The sequence below is a fragment of the Macrotis lagotis genome, chromosome 1 (assembly GCF_037893015.1).
Source record: "Macrotis lagotis isolate mMagLag1 chromosome 1, bilby.v1.9.chrom.fasta, whole genome shotgun sequence".
Classification (NCBI taxonomy): domain Eukaryota; kingdom Metazoa; phylum Chordata; class Mammalia; order Peramelemorphia; family Peramelidae; genus Macrotis; species Macrotis lagotis.
In genome coordinates, this window is record NC_133658.1 from 171,742,285 (window position 1) to 171,768,243 (window position 25,959).

The 25,959-nt window shown below is 39.4% G+C and overlaps 1 protein-coding gene across 3 annotated transcripts in view; it reads left to right on the plus strand.

Moving 5' to 3' along the window:
* Positions 1–25,959, plus strand: part of RRBP1 (ribosome binding protein 1) — a 127,590-nt gene that overhangs the window by 58,188 nt on the left and 43,443 nt on the right. For all 3 annotated transcript variants that reach the window (XM_074209387.1, XM_074209388.1, XM_074209389.1), the window contains exons 3-6: positions 6,328–6,476; positions 14,272–14,394; positions 22,410–22,562; positions 23,603–23,721. In XM_074209387.1, the coding sequence (XP_074065488.1) occupies positions 6,328–6,476; positions 14,272–14,394; positions 22,410–22,562; positions 23,603–23,721 (544 nt within the window). The remainder of the gene's footprint in view (positions 1–6,327; positions 6,477–14,271; positions 14,395–22,409; positions 22,563–23,602; positions 23,722–25,959) is intronic.

Below are 25,959 nucleotides of genomic sequence, written 5' to 3' on the forward strand. Positions count from 1 at the left end.
ATACTCGTGTCCCTACAGGGGTTGGGTTAGCTATGTGATGAGGAGCCAAAAACACTTTCACCTAAAGTTATTGATGTTGTTGTTCAGTCTTTTCTGATTCTTTTTGATCCTATTTGGGGTTTTCTTGGCAAATATATTAGAATGGTATGTCATTTCCTTCTCCAACTCATTTTACAGTTGAGGAAACTGTGGCAAACAAATTCAAGTAAGTTGCCCAGGGTCACACAGCCAGGCAGTGTTTGAGGCTGGATTTGAACTCAGGTCTTCCTGACTTCAGACACAGCAGTCTATCTGCTGTGCCAACTTGTTGCCCTGTTTCACCGCAGAAACACTTTTATATATTGATTTTATCTCTCCCATGGAAGATTAGTTGCTTGAAGGCCTGTCACAGAGTTGGTGCTTGTTGATTGATTCCAAGCCCTACTGTGTTGTCAGAACCTCAGTTTCCTCAGTTGTGAAATGTGTTTGTGTGTGTGTTGGTGATGATGATGATGGGGGGGAGTAAATTGGGGTAGTGTTAGACCAAGTGATCTCTAAGATCCTTTCTACTTCTAATTTCTTTCTGGAAAAATCCTGTAATCCAATTGTATTTGTCTGTGATACATATCTATAGCCTGCCCTTGGGCAATTATATTTTTAAAAGTAGAGTGACTAGTGGTTTGGCAATGACAGTAGGATTCCTGAAAGCTATTCCAAAAGAGCCTGGAAAAGTCTGCTCTCTATCTACCATCCTTTGTCTAAGGATGAACCCAGTTCAATTAGGAGAAATTCCTCACCTGACTCATTGGAAGATAACGAATTTGTAGCTATTTACCAAGGTGTAGAGACCTATAGTCTGCATCAGTAGAGGGATTAATCACTATGCTCAAAGAATAGATCCTTGAGTTACTGAAATATTTTGTTTTACATTTTTTTTCTTTCTTGTGCACATTAACTTCTGGAATGTACTAACTTTTCAGATTGGAGGCAGAACCTCCAGCTATGTGATGACATTGAATTATGGCAGGTACCATGTATAAGAGGTGATCACAAAGGTGAATCATAGTTAAATGGTAGCTAGACTGGTGTTTCCAGTTTGTGACGTTCCTGGGATTCTTAATAGCTTTATAACTAGCACTTGCTTCTTTCATCCTCACAGCTGTTCCAAGAACAGACTGACTAGGTTATCATTCAGCTTTTAGGAAAATAATTAATATTCTTGTCCTTCTCTTTCTTATTATTCCTAATTAGTTATTAAATTTTTCTTTTTAAAAAAATTTTATTTAAGGCAAGCTAAGCAATTATTAAGTGTCTGAGGCTGGATTTGTACTCAGGTCCTCCTGACTCCAGGGCTAGTGCTTTATCCACTGTGCCACCCAGCTGCCCCCAATATTAAAAATTTCTTGTTAAACTTGAAAACAGTTCATTTTTTTAACTTTTTTGTATTTGAATCTGGAATATTAACTACTCTTAATGAGGAAAAAACCAACAACTGGTTAAGATGCAGATGATCACACTTCCAAAATCTGCCTCTCCTTTATCCTAGGAGATCCTTCTTTGAATCCCATATAGGATAAAGGGGTAAAAAACAACTCATCAGAGAAGGAATGTATCTATAAATTTTCAAGTTTAGGGAAGGAGAGGGAATGGCAGGAATGAAAACTGGAGAATCTCAGGGAGCTTGCTTGAGGTTCTAAAAAATCCATTTTTGCCCTAAAGAACACTGTGATATTAAAAAACCCACAAAAATTCAAGGCTCAGCTCAGACCTGACTTCCTCTGAGTATTTTAGCCCATAGTGATTTCTCCTTCCCCTAAATTCCCTCTGGACCATTTGTTGGGCTCAGAGCTCAATAAATTTAAAAATATGTATATATGAATACCTCATCTTTACCAGATTATAAATTCCTTGAGAACACATAGTGCAGGAAGGATTAATGTCTCCTATCATTCTTAAAGTTATGTGTAGATGGCTACTATTTAAGTGTAGGTGAAATAAAGTCTTATTATTAATAAAATTTAATTCAGCACTTATAAGAATAGGCTGAGAAATAGCAGCTAGATGGGTAAGACTATAAACAAGAAAGAAGTGTCACAAAAACTCAGGAAAGGAGAGACTAGGCAAACAGAGAAGTCAGACAATAGATCTTTGAAATAGTTCTGCACAGCAGGCTGCTGGGTATGGTCTTGTATCAAGCTAAGTTTATTAGAAGACCTGAAGGTTTCAGAAGTCTGAAAAATGAATAAGTTTGAGGAGTTAGTCTATAACATCTTTCCAAAATTCACTAGTCAAAGGGGTGGCTAGGTGGTGCAGTGGATAGAGCACCGGCCTTGGAGTCAGGAGTACCTGAGTTCAAATCCAGCCTCGGACACTTAATAATTACCTAGCTGTGTGGCCTTGGGCAAGCCATTTAACCCCGTTGCCTTGCAAAAGCTAAACTAAAAAAAAAAAGTCAAACAAAATTCACTAGTCACTTGGGAATTGATTGGTCAATAAAAATATGTTGCTTGAAGGTTGTTTTCTATTTGGAAGCCATGTATTTGGACCCTAAATGTCCAAATGGGAGAATGGAAATAGAATTCTTTGCTTAGCTGTTGCCTGAAGTATGAGGAAGTTCCCACCCTACTCTCTTCCCTCTCAAAAAATGATTGCTTTATGGACATGCTTTGTGGATAAGCCAAAAGATTTATTAGTCTAACTGTTGCCTGAATCCATAAAGAATCTTTAACTATATCAAGATATGGAAATTCTAGTATGGAGGTTTCCTTCCACTAATACCTTTCTAAAAGCCTGGCAGAGCTGTGACCCTGGGCTCTGGAAGACTGACCTTGAAGCTTTAGCTGTAGCAGGTTTCATCATGCTGGAAGGACTTTGGGGTTGGCAGCAGATTGAGCCTGTCTTCCAAGTGTTAGTCAACCTGGATAAATGCATGGAGGCTTATTGCCAGAAGACTAGCAAATTTATGACAAATTTTTCAATTCTTTGGCCATGGCAATGAGTGAAATCACAAATAAATATTTGAAATCATCTTCACCTCTTGCTGAAATCTTAGTATCCATTTCCTAGTGGTTCTAAGCTTCTGTCCTGGGTCCTAGAAGTTTCATAATCTAATGGAGAGAAAAGTTGGAGACTGGAAATTGTGATATTATATATATATACACATACATATAAATTCAGTCTCTCAAAAGTTACCAGGTGCATGTCCATGGGCAGAAAATCACTTTCTGAATTTTGTTTTTTAATGTGCAAAATGGATATAATCAAACCAGTAACATTTATCTCACAAGATAGTTGTGAGGCCAGATGAGGTAAAGTGCTTTGTACACTCCCAACTACTATAGAAATATGAGTCATTTTTCCTAACTAGAGACAGTGTGTAGAACATTTGCATAGCAAATTGAAATGAAAGGAATGGTTCTCTGGTGAGACATCTGCAAATTTCAATACGTAGGCTTCTTTTAATGAATTACACATTTAGGTAGTGCTGTGTGTGCTTGAATAGAAGATTTCCCCTCTTTCTCTAGGAGTAGTCCTCATGGAGGACAATCTGATTAGATGGCTGAGGGCAGGGGGAGTAGGTCCGGATGTAGAAATAGTGTTGGAGTTGCTAGCTTGTTTACTTCCAGTTTTTGCAGGGGAAATATTAGTGCTTGAAAGGAGAGGATCTTCTCTTTTTATGGATGTAGGGAGGGGTGGGGAAGGGTGGAAGAGGGGGTGAGAAAGGCTGATCTGCCGAGATATTACACTGTGAAGTTTGTTTCAAAGCCTAAGTGCATGAAGTGAATCTAGCAAATTGTATCTTTTTTTTTTTACAAATTTAGCTGAAGAACAATTGATAGGCTATGTTCCCACCTCCTCCTATTTCTCCCATACTTCCTGAGCACCTTCTTTACAACCAAGAGATCATTGCTGCCAAGTCAGAAGAGAAAGTTCTTCATGTCTTAGATCATTAACATAATACTTGGTTATTTAACTTCTTTATGGTTCTACAAAACAGACATGCAAATTGAAGGTATTCATAACATGAATATCACCCACCTCTCCATTCTACTTATTAAAGTATCACAGTGAATATTCTGACTTGTAATGAAAATAATGGAACTAGTAAGTGAAAATATTGTGAAAAGTAGAGAATTGAATGTTTCTAAGGAAATCTTCTCTCCCTCTGCGCCCCCCCTCCCCCAGCCCAACTCTTTTTTTTGTTTGGGCTTAGGGGTTTTGACAGTCCAGCAATATACCAACTATTTATAAAACTCCTTTGTTTACTTAGATCATTCAAATGCAGTGCAGATCTCAACCATGTCAAGAGAAAATTGCTAGCAAGTGCTTTAAATGGGTCTTCTCTCATGAGTTAGGACACCTCAGTTCAACTTGTGCTAATTCCTGAACCGAACTGGAGGTCTTTCCTGAGCTAATGAGCCTTAGGAAAGAACATTTGAAGAAATGATCAAAAATCCCCTAACAAACAAATCAACCAAAAAAAAAATCCCTGTAGGTGTTTTTCCAGAGATGACAACTAATTATTAGGAGGGTGAGGGGTATAGGATGAGGAATGTAGGGTTCTACTGGATATGGGGAGGGGTCAGAGTGCCTGGCTCCTGGTTTGGCTTTATCTCTTAGGACCTGTGTGATCTTGGGCAATTCACCTAATGTCTTTGTAGCCCAGTGTCCTCATATCTAAAGTGAAGGGTTTGTACTGATGGCCTGTAAAGCCCCTTTTAAGCTCTAAATTTATGATCTTGTGAGCATTTCTCTGAAGACAGGTGTTTTTTTTTTTTGGCAAGGAAAATGGGGTTAAGTGGCTTGTCCAAGGCCACACAGCTAGGTAATTATTAAGTGTCTGAGGCCGGATTTGAACTCAGGTACTTCTGACTCCAGGGCCAGTGCTCTATCCACTGCTCCACTTAGCCCCCCTGAAGACAGTTTTTAATGAGAATTAAGGCCAGTCCAAAGGAAAAGAAAACCATTGTTTAGAAACCCCTCATCATTGAATTTAGGAATCTTAGATGTTATCTAATTTGATTCACTCTTTTTAAAAAAAGAGTATACCGAGCCTTCTTGTTCAGTCACACCAGTCATTTCTGACTCTGTGATTCATTTGGGGTTTTCTTGGCAACTGAAATATACTGAAATAGTTTGCCATTTCCTTCTCCAGCTCATTTTACAAAAGAGTAAACTGAGAACAATAGTTTAAGCACCTTGCATAAGGTCACAAAGCTAATGTGTCTGAGGCTGAATTTGAACTCAGGAAGATGAGTTTTTGTGATTCCAGGCTCTGTGCTCTATTCACTGTGCTACCTCACTGCCCTTCCTGAGACCTTGGGAGGATAAATGACTTTTCAAAATCACGCTGAAAGTAAATGGTAGAGCTGGGATTCAAACTGAATTTCTCGAACTCCATTATCTTAACACTACCTTTTATCTGGTTTAGAGAGAGAGAGAGAGACTATCAGGAGGAAGAAAAGCAATGAATATTACAGTAAATTTGAGGGGAATCACCATTTTATGGGAGGTGGTGTTAAGGCAATATACAAAAGGGGAAAGGGTCCTGTTTGAAGGTTAAAAAATTAAGATTCATTCAGCACCAAAGAAGCTGCTGGAGCTTATGCCTTATTGTTATTATCCTTGGTATGTTGTCCTTGTACTCTGTCCACTTTGCAAGTCAGGTGAAGAGTCAGAGTGAGGTATTGTCAAGTGACATATGGGGGGAGGTTTTAGCTTTGGGAAAGGTGAATAAGTTGGTTAAAAATTGACCACTTGAAACGAACTACTTCTCTTTGTAAGGAAAAAATGGTTCATCTTATAGAAGCCAAAGGAGTGTTGTTAAATGCAGGGATAAGAAAAGATAGTGTTTTCTCTCATTCTCAAGGAGACTGGAGAGGTCAGTTTCCTCTCTTCACATTTCTCAGTTCTTTTTTTGAATCATTCTTAAAAGGGAAGAAACTTTACTTTTATTAGCTAGTTTTTTGGCATATTGAATAATAATTCTAAAGTGGATTAGCCTCTACTTTCCCTCTTTGTTCAGTTAGAAAATTGTGGGTAGTTTTATTTTCTCTTCTAGTAACTAGAATATAAGCTCTAAGAGGACTTGCAGTAATCTCAATTTAACTAAACTTTAATCTTCTCTAGTCTAGCATGTGGTGTTCTAGCTTCAGTAAGTTATTAATAAGTGTTTTAGGCTTAATTGGTTCTGGTTAGAAACTTCCCTTAAGTGTTGGATTTGGGTGGGTGGGGGGGTGTGAATTATATTAATAACTGACATTGAAATCTATATGTATTATTTAATACAAATAGGGATTAGTTGAATTAATTAATGATCCTTAATCAATGCTGCTTCTCTCTCCTTAGCGCCAGCAGATTCTGATGGCCCTCTCTATCTGCCCTACAAGACTCTGGCATCTACCCTCCGAAGTTCAGTTTTCAATGAGGGGGAAGCCCATTGTCTCATCGAAATCTTATCTGAGAAAGCTGGCATTGTTCAGGATACTTGGCATAAGGTAGGGGATGTTTTGACACTTGGCAGAAATTTTAATGTTAACTGTCTGTCTCTGTATGTGTTTATACATTTGTGCACATGTACATGTGTTTCTACTCTTCTCCTCCCCCACATGAATGAAGACAGATAGAAATTATTGTGTAGCCTTCATACCATACACACCCTCTGTAGCAAGATGCAGCTGTGTTCATGGTGATGTATTCCCAGATGTGAATGTATAGCACTGATGAACTCATGCCAGAGTTGTTAGGCTGGAAAGAAAATGCTTATAAAACAATCTGCTCTTTTAAAATTGTCTTTCACTTTTCTTTTCAGAGAAGAATACAGTCTTATCCCCTTCATTCCACAATACAAATATATTTTGTCTTCTGCTATATTCTAATCAGCATTGGGCTACCAGAACAACAATCTTGACCATAAGTTCTATAATCAGTATGATTTAATGGGAAGAGCCCTGGATCTTGAATTGGCTACTTTCTCCCACTGTGACATTGGTTTGTCCTATAAATGTCATAGACTTATTTTTCTTACCTGAAAAGTGAGGGAATTGGACTAGAAGAGCTCCAAGATCTCTTTCCCTAAATCTAATATCCTATAATCTGGTGATGAAATGCACTCTCTTCTTCTCCATAGAAAAATAAAGAATTCATGGTTCAATCAGACATTGCATCACTTTTTTACAGGGGATTGTCCCTCTTTGGGTAGGGATAAAGATGGTGGACATATCTTGTGTTGATAAAAAGTATTTATATGTGTGTGTGTGTGTGTTTGTGTATATATATATGTATATATATTTATATACAGATACACATTTATATAATTCCATTGAACTTATGGGAAGGAGAGAAGAGGAATCTTGTAAGTAAAATAGAATTATTCCAAGCTATATCTTGAAAATAATCAAGAATAAGGGTGGAATATAGCAGAATATTTCATGCTTTAAAACTCACTGGAGTGATCCAAAAGCTCAGATCCTTATTGCCTAGTAGATGAGAAACTTTTTGAAGGTAGGACCTATTTTTTTTTAAACTTTTGTCTTTCTATCCCTAGTATGTAGCAAGCATTTAATAAATCCTTTTTGAATTTGATGCTCTCCTATTTCTGGTATGAGTCCCAACAGTAGTGACTTCTAGCCCTTTTGAAGTCTTTACTCCTTATCATGTGACCAAAATCCTCTGTCCAGAGGTGCAGTATAACCCATATTTATTTTTGTAAATTAAAGTGAATGAAAATTAATTTTGCTTGAGGGATTTCTCATCATTTCTGAACATAATTTGAGACATTCTGGGATGTGCCAAGCCCCAGGCTCATTCTCGGTATGTGAGAGATACCTAAACAATTACTCCAGCTAAGTTTCCTTGCATCTGGCTCATCACTAAAATTTGTCAAATGACATTTACTGCCCGTGATGGTTGTATATGGAGAGGGGACATCTGGGGTGAGGATGACTGTCAGATTTTTTGCCCCCCAAAATAGCATTATTCCACCTGCCACAGTCCTAGGTGTCATCTCCCTGGGGTTTGATTCAACACTCCGGCGGGGGGGGGGGGTGTAGGTGAAATTCCACTGTAAGGAACTAGTAAATGGACCTTTTCTTCCTGCTGAGTGAATTTGAGTTAGTAATGTGGGTCCATAGTCTTATGCTTCCCAAGCGATTTGACTGATTTGTAAAGCCTAGTATATGGCGATTTATGGGTGATGCGGAAGCCCTACCAGCCTCTGTAGCTTAATAGCATATCCTGTTTCTGATCATGAAAGCTGCTCCATCCTGAGTTGAAGTGGCATTACTGGTAGCTTACCCATGAATAGAATTTGTTTTATTTAATTTAGGGCTGTCCTCAGCTGCTTCTCTATTTGGTAATGTGATGGACCTGAAGGGTGTGTATCATCAATGAAGTCTTGTACAGTGTAAAGACCCCTCACTCTGGAGTCAGGGTCTGGGTTAAGATCTGCCCTCTTGATACTGTCCTCTCTGACCAAGGGCAATCATTGCTCAATAAACCAACAGGCATTTATTGAGATTTAATATGTGTGAAACTGTTAGTATAAGGAGAAAAAAAATGTAACAGCCCATTTTCAAGGATTTTGTAGCCTATGAGAGAAGATGGTATGAACATATAAAATACACATAAATTTTTGGTTGTTTTTTTTTTAAGGTTTTTGCAAGGCAAATGGGGTTAAGTGGCTTGCTCAAGGCCATACAGCTAGGTAATTATGTGTCTGAGGCCAGATTTGAATTTAGGTACTCCTGACTCCAGGGCCAATGCTCTGTCCACTACACCACCTAGCCGCCCCAATTTTTGTTTTTTTCCACTTAATAATCATGTAGCTAACATTTATAAAGTGCTTTAAGATTTGCAAAGCATTTTACAAATATTATTTCGTTTGTTTTTCTGTTAAGTGCTGTGAGCTCCTTTTTACAGATGAGAAAACTGAGACTGAGAGATCAAGTGATTTGCCTCTCTTAATAAATGTCTGTGCCAGGATTCAAATGAAAGTTTTCCTGATTCCAGGTCTAGCTCTCTCTATTAATTATGTCCAAAATATGATAAACTTGTAGGACACTGGTCTAGATAGGGATCAGGGAGACTTCAAGTAGAAGGTAATGTTTGAGCTGAGTCTAGAAGAAAACCTGGAGTTTTTAAGAGATAGGAAATGTATTCCAGTCCTGAGGGACCATTAGGAAACAGCATCTTGTCTAAGGAACAGCAAAAATCCCAGTTTGGTTAAACCATAGCATCCATGGAAGAGAGTAAGATATAATAAAGCTAGAAGGGAAGATGGGTTATTAACTTTCCTGGGCCTCAGCTTCCTTGCTCTGTAAAATGAGGGGGTTTGATTAGATTGAAACCCTTTCCATTTCTAGATCTCTAATCCTGAAGTGTTAGTTTTCTCCTTTTCGTGGAAATGTCATTGTTAATAAATTGATCCTTTTAGGTGTTTATTCCCTTTCCCATTATCGTAATTAACACTAAAGGCTTTGGGCTGTCTAAAATGGCAAAGAAGGTCATGGAGGAACCCTTCCACTTCATTATCAAATCAGATGATAGTTGTAAAGTGTTTAGCACACAGTGATTAATAATGCTTGTTCCCTTCCCCCTTCTTCCCTCTTTCCTCCCTATCCTGGTTCTAAGCAGGAGAGATGATCTCAGATGCCAAGGGGGCAGCTGCCTCTCTTTGGCACAGGGTAGTACTATGGACCCCAGTGCTGGAGATGAATCTTTGTTTATTTCATGGAGGGACAAGAGCTCCTTCCACACTATTTCCTGTGACAGAGCTTCCAGTGTGGAAAGGCAGTGCCTCACCTGCCAAGAGGAGGAGGAGCTGAGAAGGGGATACATGACCAGGTTGTGATGCAATTTGACTAGAAGTTGTAGGTGGAGCTTCTGGAATTTTTGCTTTGGACTTGGCTGCATGTTCATCTCTGCTATCCAGCAGAGCAGGGAGCAGGAATCTGACTGCTCAGTTTTTGCTTTCACTCCTTTTCTTTTTTTGGTGGCCCTGGGAAAACCCTGGTTCTCCATCCCAGTTAGCTTGGCCTGCTGCCCTAGATCTGCTCTGACACTGAGCCGGGCTAAGTAGCAGCAGCCAGGCTCTGCAGCCTCTCTCCCTTCCTCCTCCTCCTCTTCCCCCTTCTCTCTCCCTTTCTCTCTTTGGTAGGAAAGTCCACAGGGATACAGTCCAGATTTGCCCAACTGAGCCTAGGAGAGGTAATATGGTATCATCTTCTTTAGGAAAAAATTGAGTGCTTTAAATGTTTAGAATTATTGTTGAGTATACAATTTTTCTTGTTTAGAAATTATCAATAATAAACACTTGAAGGTTTGTAAAGTGCTTTACATGATTTAACTCATTAGATCCTCACAACTGCCCTATGAGATAGGTGATGTTATTACTCTCATTTTACAGCAGTCAATTTGTGTGTGAAAATGATTCCTCTGTTGGTCCACGTGCTTGGTAGTTCAACTTACAACTTAGACTAGCTTGCTATGTTCCTTATTGAGCTAATAATTTCCCCTTGTAGGTTATAGTCCGAGAGTTCCCATTAAGTATTTCTAGATCAAAATGGAGTAGTTATTTTGAAAGTGGGGAGAATGATGGTGTGTGTGTAATATCTTTACAGACCAAGGCCAAGAGCTCCAAGTAGCCCTGACTGCCATCCCTCTTCAGTTTAGAAGCCATTTGTTAAACAAATGACTCTATGTTTTTGGGAAAACAGAGACAAAATGAAATTCTCCCCTCAATTATCTTATGTTTTCTTGGTGGGGTAAGGTGGGGTAAGGAACAGCCTGTACCTCAAGTAACTATACAATATTTTTAATGACATAAAATGATTTGATGGTTAGAGAAAGAATTATCCCAGTGAGGTAGGGGAGGACCAATCCATGAAGGCTCTGCTAGGAGCCTTGAAGGGAGCTAGGATTTCTACGAGGCACGGCACGTGCCAGGGAAGAGAGACAATTTGTGTACCAAGACATAGAGATGGCAGAGCATGAACTCATCAGGGAAAGGTAGGTCAGAGGCAGATGGTGAAAGCCTTTAAATGCCAAACAGAAGGGCTTGGCTTTTATCCTAAAGGCAATAAAGAGCCACTGAAGCTTCTTGAGCAGGGGAGTGATCTGGTCACATCCATGTTTTTGCAATATCTGTTTGGTAATTGGAGGATAGATAAGAGCACAGACTCAATTTAGGAAGTTATTGTAGTAGTCAAGAAAGAACTGAGGAGGGACTGAATTAGGTATGACTGTGTGTGTGTAGTCCCAATTGAATGGGAGATGTAGAGACAGGATCCAGAAAATGAGGTGGGGGGGTGGGGTAGGGAAGGGCATGATCTCTGATAAAGCTACTTAGACAGCTTTTTTCTGGTGTGAATCTGAGTCTGGCCAAATATTTCATAGAAGTTCTTTTTTTTTTAATTATGTAAACATTTTATACAAAGTTGTTTTTTTTTTTAGAATTTGAGGCAGCATGGGTGAGAAGAGCAGTAACCTCAGAGTGGGCAGCTACAGGTTTACACCCTGTTGCTCACAGTTACAACTGTGTGACTGAGGACCTGTCGTGTGACCTTTCTGATCCTCACTTTCCTCATCTGTAAAATGTAGAGGATACTATGCTCATACTCCCAGGCCACATAGGTAAAAGCAATTTCAGAATATGTTTCTTCATCCTCACCCCCCCACACACACACCTTACTGAAACTGTTTTCAGATGCCACCAGTAACCTAGTAACTAATCACTAATAGTAACCTAGTCACTAATCCAGTGACCTTTTTTTTTGAGAATTCTCAACCTTGACCTTTTCTGAAACCTCTTAGTAGTGTTATCTGCTTGTTATTTTAGCTGTCACCTCCTTTGGAATCAGAGATTCTTGATTCTCCTCCTATCTCTCTTGCCTTTTTAATGTAGGTGTGAAACCTGCCCTTAGCCCTCTTTTCTTTCTTTCTTTAGTGGTTTCTGTGTTAACAACCTTATTTACCCCTAGAGCTTCTCCCAGTTATTCGCTCCTTTTTAATCCACCACCAGTGCTCTGCTACCCACTCATCTGCAACCTGACTCTGGAACATTCAACACCCAGGAACCCCTTTGCCATTGGTGTAGAGGCCTCCAAGCCAGCAGCCTTCATTTCCCTCCTGACTCTCTCCCCCTCCTTGCTGCCAGCTCTGTGTTGTAGATGGTCTTTCCCTATTATACTGTGAGCCCCTGAAGGTCAGGGACTCTTATTTGTCCTTGTGCCTGGCAAATAATAAGTGCTTGCAAAATGGGCCTGAGCAGAGGACCTGTGGTGTGTCTCATAAATGCTTTTCTTTGAGCACTGGACCTGTGTCGGCCAGAGGCTACTGAGCTACCAAGCCTCCAATTTGATTTAAACAGGCCTTTATTTAGAATGTGCTAAGTGCTGTTTGCTGAGGAAAGAGACCAACTTGTAAACTACCCTTGGGGAGTCTACACACTTGTGGGTACATACAAAGAGAGAGATTGAGAGAGTATGAGTCTATGTGTGAGTGTATAGGTATGTATGTGCCAATATATCTGTATGGATGTATGTGTATCAGTGTGTGTGTGTGTGTGTGTGTGTACACACATACATACAAATGTGAATGTGTATGTGAGTGTATGTGTGTCTGTGCATGTATATATGTGAGTGTGTATATGAGTATGTGTACACATGCCTAAGGACTGACGCCTTGGGAAAGAGCACTGGGGCAGATCAGCTGAACCAGGACAGGAGACAGGGAGGAGACTGGAGTTCCAGGGATGGAGGGTCCTGGGTGGTAAATCCAGAGTGGGAGGCTTTGACCAGAGTGTAGTGGGGCAGCTAGGTGGTGCAGTGAATAGAGTGCCAGCCCTGGAGTCAGGAGTCTGGCCTCAGACACTGACTAGTTGTGACCCTGGCCAAGTCACTTAACCTCATTTGCCTTGCATCCAGTGCCATCTGCAGTTGACCTGATTCATATCTGGACCCAGATGGCTCCAGAGGAGAAAGTGAGACTGGTGACTTAGCATAGCACTCCCTCACTCAAATCCAATTTACATGCTTGTCATGGCATCACCTTCCCCTGATATCATGGTCTTCTTTGAGTACAAAGGACAAACATCAGAGTGCAGCAGGACAGGGGGAGGGTAAGATAAGTTGAGGTTAGATAGATCCTAGAAGCATTTAGGGACCCATTGGAACTTCTTGTGGATCGTAGCAACATGATCAGACCTGTGCTTTAGGTCTCTTAGTTTGACAGCACTTTGGAGATGAATTGAAGGGTCAGGGAGATCAGTCAGGAAGCTGCTGTGATATAGGTAAGTGATGATAAAGTCCTGAACTAAGATAGTAGTTCTGAGTGTGAAGAAAAAGACAGATGGTCCGTCTGATGGCGTTTGAATGCATAAGACTCAGCATCAGATACGACTATCTCACCAGCATCTCAGACTCAATATAAACCAAACTAAAGTTTCTTCTTAAACCTATTCCTTCTAATGACCTCCTTCAGGGACATGCCATTCTCACCTGACCTTCCTTCTCACTTGTCTCTTCTCCTACTCCTCTTACTCACATCTGCTCTGCTTATCTGCTAGCACCCTGATTCAGACTTTTGTTCCTAATCTGAACTGTTTTAAAAAACTTGGAGGTTTTTCTGCTTCTAATCTCAGCCCTCTCCAGTCCATCCATCATGGCACTTTCATTCATGGGATACATAAGTTATAATTATCACTTGATTAAACAACCATAATGCCAAGAAGGTAGCCTGTGCTCTTTGGAAATAATTAGCATATATCTGCTAGCATTGTTAACTCTAATGTTCTTGATTCTTCATGAGACAAGAAGTTCTTTACTTGAAAAGTATTGTTTGCATACATCATGTACAGGCAGAGAACTGAACCAAGTCACCTCTTACAATGCCCTCCCCTCCATAATTAGGAGCTGATTTTATATGGTGGGGAGTGGCTAGATAGGAGAGGTGGCTACACCTCTGATAGCTCCAAGCTGTATGACTACAAGCCTCTGCTTCCCATCTGTAAAATGGGGATAATAACACCTGTGGCCCTTATCTCTCAGGATTATTGAGAGGAAGAAATGAGATAATGTTTGGTAACTTGATTTTTAAATAAATCCTAAAGCTTCAAACCCATAAGCTGTTATTATTGATCTTTGAAGCCGGAAGAATAGAAACTTTTCTCTTTGGCTGCCTAGATCCCCATGGGCCTACAGTGCCTCCTACTGTTGTGTCTAAAAAACTGGAGTAAAATGTGCAGCCACAAGGCATGTTTTAGATCCTAATTTGAGTCTGTTGGTGCTTTTATAGGCTACCCAAAAAGGTGATCCGGTAGCAGTTTTAAAGAGACAACTGGAAGAGAAGGAAAAGCTACTGGCTACTGAGCAACAAGATGCTGCTGCCGCCAAAAACAGACTGAGAGAACTTAATAAGGTAAATCCCATGTAGTCTGTCTATAGATGTCTCCCTCCTTCTAGCCTGTTTACTGAGAAGAGTATAAAGAGCAGTAATGTAACTCATTGAATCAAGAAACTGCTGGGCCACCCATATACTTTATTGGTGACAGTGTTAAGAAACCAAGATGAAAGCCCTTCATGCGCTCTCTGGCAGCTTGATAAGAGAGCCTGGACAAGAATTCCTGGCTTCTTGGCATAGGTGGGGTGTGAACTTTATCACTGGACTAAGTGCCTACATGGAAGAGATCCCAAATCCATTGAACAATATCTAATCTGTCACCAGTACTTCATGTTCTTCTCTTCTTAGTTTAAGGTTGGCCCAACAGATTCTTGGACTGAGTTGCTAGTGTTTAATGCCCACCCCTCTTAAGGACCTTGAAAGAAACCCATGGTTGGATGAAGTGTTTTGTTTGTCTCCATTTCATTTTCTTAGCTATGTGAGGCTTATGCTACCTGCTCTTGGTACCTGATCTGAGAGCTGGGCTCTGCAGTGTCACTGATTACATATATATACTTGGCTTAAATCAAATAGATTTTTTGTTAGACTTTTTGTGAAATGGCAAACATTTGATGGAGAGCATTATCTTAATTTCAGTTATCCATTGTTTGTCCTTTTCCTTCCCTTCCCCTCTCCCCCAACTTTGTGTTATTTTAAATGATTGCATTGTTTTATAGTAGATAGACTGAAGCCAGGAAAATTAATTAACCTTTCAACGTCCTATGCAGCTCTTTCCAAGACTATAAGTTATAGAAATGGTGCCCATTGGCATTAATAGAGAGAGTGAACTTGCTTAGGAATGCCCTGTGCTAGTGAATTGGGAAGTCCAGCCATCCCCCATCCTGTTAGCTACCACACTTCAGCCAGGATATGTCCATATAGGTATTTTCACCTGGCATTGTCTCGGTCTGTCTGTTTAGGTGAGCACAGAAATGTTAGTGCCATGAATACAAGCTAGTATAGACACCAAAACGTCTGAGATGGTCTCTCCTCAGAAGGATGCTATCTTCTTATCTTTCTTGTCCCAAGCAGTATAAAATAAGTCAGGTCCATCTTGGTTCCATTATCATTTCATATGATCGCTGCAGGGGAATTTGAACAGAGATGGGTGGACGTTGAAAGGACTTTTTGGAAGGTTATATCTTTGTCAGTGTTAAAAGTCAGGCCTTATAGGACATTCTCTAAATCTCATTAACCTTTTGCTCATGCAGATCTTTGAGCAGCCATCTAAAGATGACATCCTATCAAAAGTGTGGTTGAACCATTTGTTTTCTTTCCCACGTTTGTTTAAAGATTCATTTGTGGGGCGGCTAGGTGATGCAGTGGATAGAGCACTAGCCCAGGAGTCAGGAGTACCTGAGTTTAAATCTGACCTCAGACACCTGATAACTAGCTAGCTGTGTGGCCCTGGGCAAGCACTTAACCCCATTTGCCTTGCAAAAAAACAAACAAAAAAAATTAATTTGCTCTCTTAAAAAATTTGCCCAAAATTACAAACTTTCTAAGCAATCTCAACAAATGCCAACCAACTATTAAATGAACAAAATGAAGATTAAAATCAAAAATAAAACTGAATGGAAAATTTGTCATTACTCTTACTTATAAATTTACATAAAAAAATTTTAAAAAGCAATTTCTTTGCTCTGTTCCCCTTCTTCTATGGTGTCTTATATGTAGTTAGAAAGTTTTGTTGCTATAGTTCCTTTTTTATTTAGACCTAGTAGTTGTGTTTTCTTAGAAAATTAAATTTTGTCATGCTGCATCATTTGGTAAAAGCTTTGCTTGTTTCTTTGTAATTCCCATTTTTATCACCCTTTCTGTTGATGTACTATTCCATTATGTCAATATTTTTTTAGGGGCATGTCACATTTTAAAAGTATCACAATTAAAGATTCATTGAAAACTTCAGGCTAAGATTATAAGTAAATAGTTGAGGGCAAGACTTTGACTCTAGTGTAGTAGAAGAGAGTGTGAGGAAATTTTGTCTCCTAGGGGAAGGGAACCTCTAATAGATAAATAGTATCTATAATTCATTTCTGTTCAATTAAATTAATTAAACATAAATGTGCCAGGCATGGCTAAACCCCATGAACCTAGGTTCATCCTAGCAGTACCATTTGCTACCTAGGTAATCATAAGCATTTCACTGAATTTTTCCTGGGTCTTGTTTCTTCAGCTTTAAAATGAGGAGGTTCCATGATTTACAGGCAGCAGAGGGGGGACTTCAGTAGGAGTTATAGAGATGTAAGTTGTTTTAACCCTTCTAGGAACAATATTGACATGAAATACAGATGAGGAATAAGATGCAGGTTAACAACAGATAATATGTCACTTGTACAGAACATTTGTGCATTCAGCAAATATTTATTCAGCTAGGTGCAAGGCATTGTGGGGAATACAATGAAGGGTGTTGATCAGATTTGCAGATGGCATGAAACCAAAAGGAGCAGAATTAGGATCTGAAAAGGTCTTGATGGGCTAGGATGATGGAATCTAACTAGATGAAATTTGATAGAGCTAAATATGAAGTCAAACCAGATCAAAAAAAAGGCAACTTCACAAATATAAAATTGGAGAAGTGCAGCTAGTCATTAGTTTTCTAAAAAATGTTCATATCACAAGTAAGTTGTGATATGAAAATAGCTAACTGTAAACTAACATTGTATTGAGAGTCAGAAAATCTAGGGCCAAAGAAATGAGATAGTCCTGCCCTAGGTCAGATGCTGGCTGTTCTTGGGCCTCTTTTTCTCCCTCTCCTACAGCCCCAGGCAATGACAGGTAGTAGGAATACCTGCCACCTCTGAGGACTTCCCTTCCCCTTTTACCTGGGCTATTTTGACTGTTCACACAACTTGGATAAGTTGAAAACTACTTTATTCCTTATGATGAGATAGAAAACCCCCAGGTCTTACTCTGCCATTACCCTTCCTTCGTATCTTAAAGTCTCTTGACACAGTTATCTGACCTACTCACATAAGCTAAGGATCTGTGGACCTTACCATCTGCCCTGAAGTTGAGCCCCCTTAGGGACTTATCAGCTCCTCATTTGCCTTGCAGCTCACCTTTCCTTGACTTGTTATTTCCACAATTAGATTATGAGCTTCTTGAGAGTGGGGTCTATCCTAACCTTTCTAATTATATCCCCAGGGCTTAGTGCTTGATGTGTAGTAAGAAACTATCAGTGCTTTTTTTCTTCATTCTTGGAAAAAAGAATGACCTGCAACAAGGATCATGAAAAGATAATTCTAAGGATTTGAAGGAATAAGTGATGTATAGCCTAGAGAAGAGAAGATTTTTTTGGAGGGTGAGGGATACATGTGGACATATAACTAGCTTCAAATATTTGAAGGTTGTCATCTGGAAGAGTTATTAGACTTGTTTTGTTTGCAAACCTGATCTAGGAGCAAAGGGTACTTATCAAAAATAAGTATCCGAAAGAGATACCAGCTGCCTCAGGAGATTTTCCTAGTGCATCTGCAAGTAAAAAGCTTCATGGGTCACTACTTGGGGATATTGTAAAGAGGATTCTTGTTGGACTAGATGGTATGGCTTTAAGGTTCTGTAATTTTATGACCTCCAATATTCTTTCCTACTTTAAATCTATGATCCTATCAAAACTAAATAGTGTTTCTGATTTTGTTCTACCAACCCAAGAAGTCTTGCTATTCTTCCTTTATGTTACAATAAAGTTGCCTCTGTTGGTGGTGATCAATAGTGGCCTGAAGAAATGTGTCCCTCAATAATCTAGTAGGATTGTAGGATTTATTTAGAAGATTGGGTTGTTTTTGTCGTTTTTTCTTTTGAGTTTTAAAAAGTAGTATTCTTGCAGGGAACTGTAATCCATATCTTGGCTATGAATCCAGTTAGTACTTCATATTTTGCTCCTGGTTGCTTAAGTGCCTCCTTTGAAAAACAAAAATGTTTCATCCAATCACTGTGCTGCTGTGGTTTAAGTAAAATAATTAAGTGGCAGAACCCAGGTAGAGTACTTTAGCTCTGAGGTTATAGTTTTGTTTTTTTTTTTTCCTTATAACTGTTTGGGAGAGGAAATAATTGAGGTTACAATAAATACTTAACTTTTGTCTTATGATATTTCTTCCCATGATACAGTCAAATTTAAGAAGGCAGCTGAATTTAGAGAACAAGGACTTGGATTCAAATCCTGACTGCCACTTTTACCTATGTGATCTTAGATGGTTTATTTAACCTTTCTTGACCTTCATTTCATTGTCTGCAAAATGGGGTGGTTAGGCTATATGAGATGACTTTGTAAGTACATTTCAGTTCTAAATCTGTAATCTTAAGACATGTATTACATCGATCTTCTGCTTTCCATAACAAAAAGGACTCTCCCCCTGTCAGGTTTTGGTAAATGGTTTATTGTGAATTGTCTTAAAGAGAACCTCACCATTTCTAGAGACTTCTCTTTCTTTTTGGATTTTAGGTAGGACATTCTTGAAAGACTGTCTGGTGCCTTTGTCTAGCATAGGCCTCCCTGCTCTGTGCTGTGTTTGATATTAATAATTAGAGAAGATCATTTAACAAAGCTTGCCCTCTCTTCTTTGGTTGCTTCTATGGAGAAATTTTTTTTAACATATACATGAGAGACCTTGGTGGAAGAGAGTCCTGAACAATGTGCCCCTCTACCAAGTCAGTTGCATTTTGTGGAATCAGCAGACAACAAACCTAGGAATCTCCTGTCATCTTCCCCCTTTCAGTTAGTTGTGCAATAGGAAAGATAATGGACTGCTGCAGAGAATTGTCTGCCAAAGCCTGCTTTTGTTCCCCATTCCCTGCTTTACTTGTGGAGAAAATAAAATCAGATAAATTTAAATCAAAGCTTTGGGTTAAAAAGAATCTGCTTATACCAAACTTACATTGGAAGTCAGCAAGCTCAGATTTTTGGTTCCTGAAAGCTCATTTTTGAATCTTTAATCGTGAGAGGGGGAGAGAGAGAGACAGAGAGAGGAAAAGAGACAGATGGTCAGATAGATGCTACAAGACCACTAAGAACATCCACATTCAAATTTAGGAGAATGTAAGCCTCCTGAGTCAAGCTAAGTAAAAGCAAAGTAGTGTATTGTTTTTCTTTCCTTGTTTGTTTGTTTTGTTCTGTTTTGTTTTTGGCAAGGAATCCTGTAGTCCCTATGTAGTTCCCCTTCTGTCATCTCTCATGAGAAGCAAGGAAGGGGAAGTTCTTTCAGAAGCCAGAGCTAGCCCTCTAAATGCAGAAACTATCTTCCATTGATGGCCTTTTGCCCTTTCTGAATCTAGATCAGAAACGCTTTGGTCTGACTTTAAAGTGAGTACAAAAAGGCCGACTCTGGTCTGAAGTCGCAGATCTAAGACAGAACCAGCCTGGGTCTGGGTTCACCTGGCTGCAGATTCACTGGTGTACTGCAATTGGGTATTGACCCTATTCTTTAGACTGTTGCCTAAAAGATTCTCTCAGACTCACCCCAGAACCAGAGCAAAGATTCTGCTTTCAGCACTGAAAAATGATATTCCACACCCAACTCTCTCTTCGGGTGAGAACTCAAAGAATACTAAGTTTGGAGCAGAAGTCCTGATGCTATTGGCAATGAACTTAAGGTTATAAAAGTTTAAGAAAAGGGCATTAGCTCTTTGCAGCCAAATCACATTGGCAGAAGATTCAACAGTTGCTCTAGATCTGATAGGCTTTAGGAAAAGGAATTTAAAAGGGGCTAAGTAAATGCATTCAAATAAAACTGGCTTTTCTTAGATCTGGAAAAACCTTTAAAGGTGGAAAATATTGCCTAGCTACTGATGGCTTTGGGATGGATGAACTAATAAATCCTAGGTTTAGTCATGATTCTGTCAATCCACAAAGATTATACTTGCACATTATGAGCCATGACATGGACTAGGTTCTAGGGAATACAAGTACCAAGAATTAAATAATCCCACCTGGCAAAAAGCTTACATTATAATAGGGAAGGACAGCAATGACTTATTAAAATATCAGCATAAATGTAAAGTTAATACATATAAATAGGGGCAAAGTATATACACTATTGACTAGGGCCCATTGGGTGCTTGGATATGCATGCTCTAGAGAAGAGATAAAATTCAGAACATCTGCCTTACATGTGTGGGCTGCTGAGTTGTCTGGTAGTCCTTTTGTGAGGGGGTTTTCCTGGAGCCCTTTTATGTTAGCCATGGGACATTAGACATTAAAATAGAGAAGAGAGTGATATGACATGTGTTGCTGGGGAGGAGGGGAAAACTTGGGATGGGGGGATGGATGTAAACTAAAGGGGGGGGTGCAAACTTAGGTTAAAGAGATCAGAATTCTTGTTAGCAAGACTAGAGGCTACTGCTTTAGAATGATATTTCCTTTCAAAGAATTAAGGGGAATACATTACTGGTACATTATGTAAAAGAAGCCAATGTAAGGCATTTTTTTTTTTTTATCAAAACACTCATTTACCCTAGGGGATGTTCAGTTCTCTGGGGCCCAGGAATATGAAGTCAAGAGGGGGATTCCAGTGTACTGGAATCTTTAGTTCTTCTGAGATAATTTTTCCATTTCCTGTCTGGGAAGGGGTGAAGCCCCATCAGAGAAATTTTCTTCCTGTTCCTTAGGCATCAAGAATTGTTATTTCTTTAAAAAAAATTGTTATCATCTTTCTTGGATAGAAGACTAGGGAGAGTAAAGATTATAACCTGGGTAGATTTTGAAAGAAATGTGGGTAACTGCTATTCTTTGAAATTCTCAATAACAGGAGTACTTACTTTGTTTTTGAAGCTTGATTCTCCCTTATTCTGATTTAGAGCAAGGGAGCAGTGTTTATTCCTATGCTTTTACCCTATTGTGACTGTTTTTTTCCTCCCTCACTTATCTTTGTAAAAATTTGAAAAACGGATTCTTCAACTTGACTTGGCAGACTCCTGGCCAGCTTAAGAAAATCTTTTAACCTTCCTTGAATATAGAGGTCACTACTGGGAAGGGCATCAATGAAGAATACCCATGGAACAGCTAAGTCCTCTTTAGTTTTCATAGTATGTGGCTCATTCTGCCCTTTAGATGCCCCATGTAGAACAACAGTGGCATCCAGTGGCCACTTTGGTCAACAATGACCTTGTTTCTTTCTGGATCTCCCTACCCCATTGTGACTACCCTCCTTCTCTCTTCTACTCCAAGTCCTTTGATTTGCTCTAATTGAAATCCCAAGTTAATTATGCCCCTGGGTAGAAAAGGATTTGGTAAGATTTCTTGGCTTTAGTTTGGAGACATTAAGGATCTAGGAAAAAGATGAGAGAAGTCAGAAAGGAAAGGGAAGATGGGTGGGAAGTCTAGGTGGGAGTAAGGAGTTCATGACCCTAGAAGCAGCCCAGGAATGCTGTATGGGGGCTAGCACTCCTGCTGCTTGTCTTGATTCCTGGTTCTGTGAGTGTTTGAGTATCTGTTTGTGTGTGTGAGAGAGAGAGGAAAATAGGGAACTGTTTGCTCTCTCTACACCCAGTAAAGCCCATTAGATTCCTTTTAATAAAGAATGGCAGTTTAAGGGGAAATTTGAGTAGCTCAGGCCATGGGATTTTTGCAAAGTTGAACCAGATATTTAAAATATCTTACTATTTATGTACATGTCACAATGAGAATGATTTGATGTAGCATACATATAACCACACCCATCGTTGGTTTCTCTTCTTACTTTACTGTTGCCAAGTAATAAGCTTTGCTTTCTACATGGGGTTGTTTCTTGAAAATGCAAAATTATTTGACTGTTTCTGTTTTCCTCAGAAATCCCCTATTGGTGTCTTAGAGCAAACTTGGTTATATCATAGAACTTAGCACACATGAGTATTCTGAGGAAAGTTTGGAGCAGTGTGACCTCTTCACTTTTTGATGATGCCTCCCTTATGTCATTAGTTTGGAGATGCTCTCGGGACCCATCTGAGAAGCTTCTTCCGGCTCTAATAGGAACTAAACCAATATTCTCCCCCACCCCACCCCCCTCCGCCTTCTCTAGGAGCTTGCATCTGAGAAGTCAAAGGCAGCTACCGGGGAAGCCAATGTGAAAAAGCAGCTCTTGGCCAAGGAGCAGGAGATTGTGGCTGTACAAGCCCGCATGAAAGCTAGTTATCGGGACCACATGAATGAAGTGCAGCAGCTGCAGGGCAAGGTGAGCCAGAGTGTTGGGCCCGGGGAGGGTGAGTCTGGCTGTGGGTTTAAACTAGGACCAAAATTCTGTTTCTGCTGGGATGCATTTTGTTACATTCCAAGGACCAGAGTCACTTCTGAAAGAGGTCAGAAAGTGGGGAGGTAGGGAACATGTGGGAGGACTGGAATGGTTGCTTTCATTTTAGGGGGAGAGTGTCATAGAAATCAGGAAGGGAGAAGAGGGAAAGTGGGGCTGAAAGAATATAGGATCTGAAAATCTGTCCCACTGGACACCATCCAAAAGTAAGAAGCATCAGGCAGCCTGGCTTGGCCTTGTCACTGACTTACTGTAGGACCCAGTCACTGAATAAATCTAAGCTAGTTTCCTCCTTTAGAAATGCGATCAATAATCCCTGCCATGCCCACCCCACATAACACTGTGGAGAGAATCAGCTGAGGTAATGGGTTTGTAAGTGCTTTGGAGAAGAGAAAGCATTAAGATCTTTGTGGAGAGAGAGTGAGCTTCAAGGGTGTCTTTCTCAAGTTCAGAAATTGTTAAAGCTATTTATTTTAGAAGATGAGCTGAGGAGGAAGGGCAGAAAATGCTATTTGTTGTATTCCATGGCTTGCCACTGGTTTTTTGATAGTTTCTTTCAGCTTGATCTCTTGCAAGGTGATAATGAGTCAGAAGAAGGAAAAGGAAACTTGTCTTCCTCTTGAGTGATAAGAGGTTTTATTGGTTTGTGGCTAACTTGTTTTGTCTCATAATACGAATTTCAAACTGTGTAACCACAGAAGGAGTAAAGCAGGGAATGTTTCTGAGACTTCAGCCTGAATCTTTGCTAACAGTCTTGAAAGTACTGTGGTGAAGCAGTTTGGAAGTAATGAGGAATAAGAAATAGATTTTTTTTTTCAAAAATGTAATTCAAGGGCTCTCAAGAAGAGAGCTGTATTGCATAGTGCAGAAAGCAAGTTTTGGCTTAAATTTGGGGGCTGCATCCTTCCTCAGGCTCTAAGGCATTGTTGACTGATGTTCTTCTGCTCTCTAAAATTCTTTTTCAGATTCGAAGTCTTCAAGAGCAACTGGAGAATGGACCAAATACTCAATTGGCTCGTTTACAGCAAGAGAACTCAATCCTGAGGGATGCTTTGAACCAAGCAACCAGTCAGACCGAGAGCAAGTAAGCTTCAACACTGACTGAGAAGCAATAGACATTTGAATACACTTCCTTGATAGCCCTGTAATCACACTACACCAGGGATTCTTAACCTTTTCTATATAATGGCCCCTTTGGCAACTTATTGAAAGTTTACTGACCCCTTTTCAAAGCAGTATTTTTTTTAAAAAATTCATAATTGCAGAATCTGTTAGTGAAATCAAAGATGTGTTTTTTTTTTTCTGTTAGAATTCAGACTTATTGAAATCTATGGATCTTTGGGTTCCCTTTATTCTGTAAAATAAAGAATCCCTTTCCTTGGAATGTGAAGAGAGGGAGGGAGAATACTCAGTTGATCTTCATGCATTAGCTTTTTCTGAGAACATTGTTCATGTAATAGTAACCATGGATACGAGCTGTACATGGGGTCAGCTTTTTTGTCTTTGCCCCATCAAGTTTGTTCCTACTGTTCATGATGTTTATAGCAATGCTTCTCTACTGTTACAAATGAGCATGAATAGTATTTTGTTAGGCACCTTCTGTGTTACTGGGTGATACTGATCTTATAGAGATTTTTTTCCCATGGCCTATGTCAGACTTTCCCCATATATATGTAAGTATAAACATCCTCATAAGAGACCTCATTAATAGAATGAGAATAATCAAAACAGAGATAAAACTACATATTATCATTTTTCACTTTAAAATTTTTTTTTTAGTGTTCACGGTCTAGTTCTCTTTCTCCTACTTCTATCTTCCTCTGCTCATTAGGAAAAAGAAAAGGAAAAAACCTTAATAATACATATGCAGGCAAACAAATTAACGATGTCCAAAAAATCTATACCTTGTTTTGGAACCCAAGTCCATCTCCTCTCTGTCAGGTGAATAGTCTGCTTCATCATCACTCTTGAAATTGGAGTTGGTCATTGAGCATCAGAGTTCTTAAGTTCTTTCAAAGTTGTTTTTCTTTATAATCTTGTTATTGTATAAATTCTTCTGATTCTATTCATTTCATTCTACATCAGCTCATATAAGTTTTCTCAGGTTTCTCTAAAACTGTTTATTTCATCTTTTCTTATAGTAATACAATAGTATTCAATTAAATTCATTAGCATAATTTTTTCAGTTATTTTCCTGAGGTGTAGCCCTCTCCTTTAGGTTCCAGTTCTTTACCACTGTGAAAAGAACTTCTTTAAATATTTTTGATTGTATGAGTCTTTTCCCTCCTTCTCTGATCTTGTTGGACCATAGGCCTAGCAGCAGGTCATTGGGTATGCACAATTTAGTAAATTTGGGGGCATAGTTCCAAATTGGTTAAGCAACTTTTCAAAGCCCATAGTTAATGATTAATGCTATAGAACGTCTATAGCTGATCAGCTAGCTGCCTGGTTGAATTTTCCAGTCTAGTCTACAGCCTAGTCTTCATTTGTGGGTAATTAGTCATTGCTTTGTAACACACAAGGAGATCTAATTTGCCAGGTAGTTATTTTTTTTCCCTTATAAGCCAAATGACTAAAAAAAAAAAAAAACCACACAGTACTATATCCACCTCTGAGTTCAGCATTTAACTTTATTGTGGAAAATGGCAATTTCACTAAATAAAAATGTTTTTGCCTGGTCAGTATTAATGCTTCTATTTAGGGGCTGTTTTAGCTAAAGGGCCTTGCAGTGCTTGGTTCTAGGATGTTGATACTTGTTCCCATACTTACCTTTCTTTTTTGTTTTTTTGAGTGGATCACATTCTTTATGATAAGTACATCACAAAAGTTACTTCCATATTTTTCCAACGTTGCCATTGCTGATCGCAACTCCCTCCTTTCTTGTTTCTCCACTACCATGTGCTATGTTTTCTCTCTCCTTTCACTGTGACTCTGCTGTAGGGTCACTGAGTGGTGCAGCAGACAGATCCCTGACCCTGGGGCCAAGAAGCCCTGAGCCCCCATATCACCTCTTATCTTATTATGTGAAATAGCTTGGACTATTCCCCCTCTCCTTTTTCTTTCTCCCATTCCATTTCCCTTTTTTTCATATTGACTCCATTTTTACACTATATTTTATCTTTGATTTCAGCTTTCTCCTGTGCTTCAACTATAAAAGCTCCCTCTACCTGCTCTATTAGCTGAGATGGTTCATATGAATATTATCAGTATCATTTTTCTATACATGCAGTTCATCCTCATTAAGTCCCTCATATTTCCCCCCTCTCCTCCAATCTCCATGCTTCACCTGAGTCCTGCATCTGAAGATCAAACCTTCTGTTCA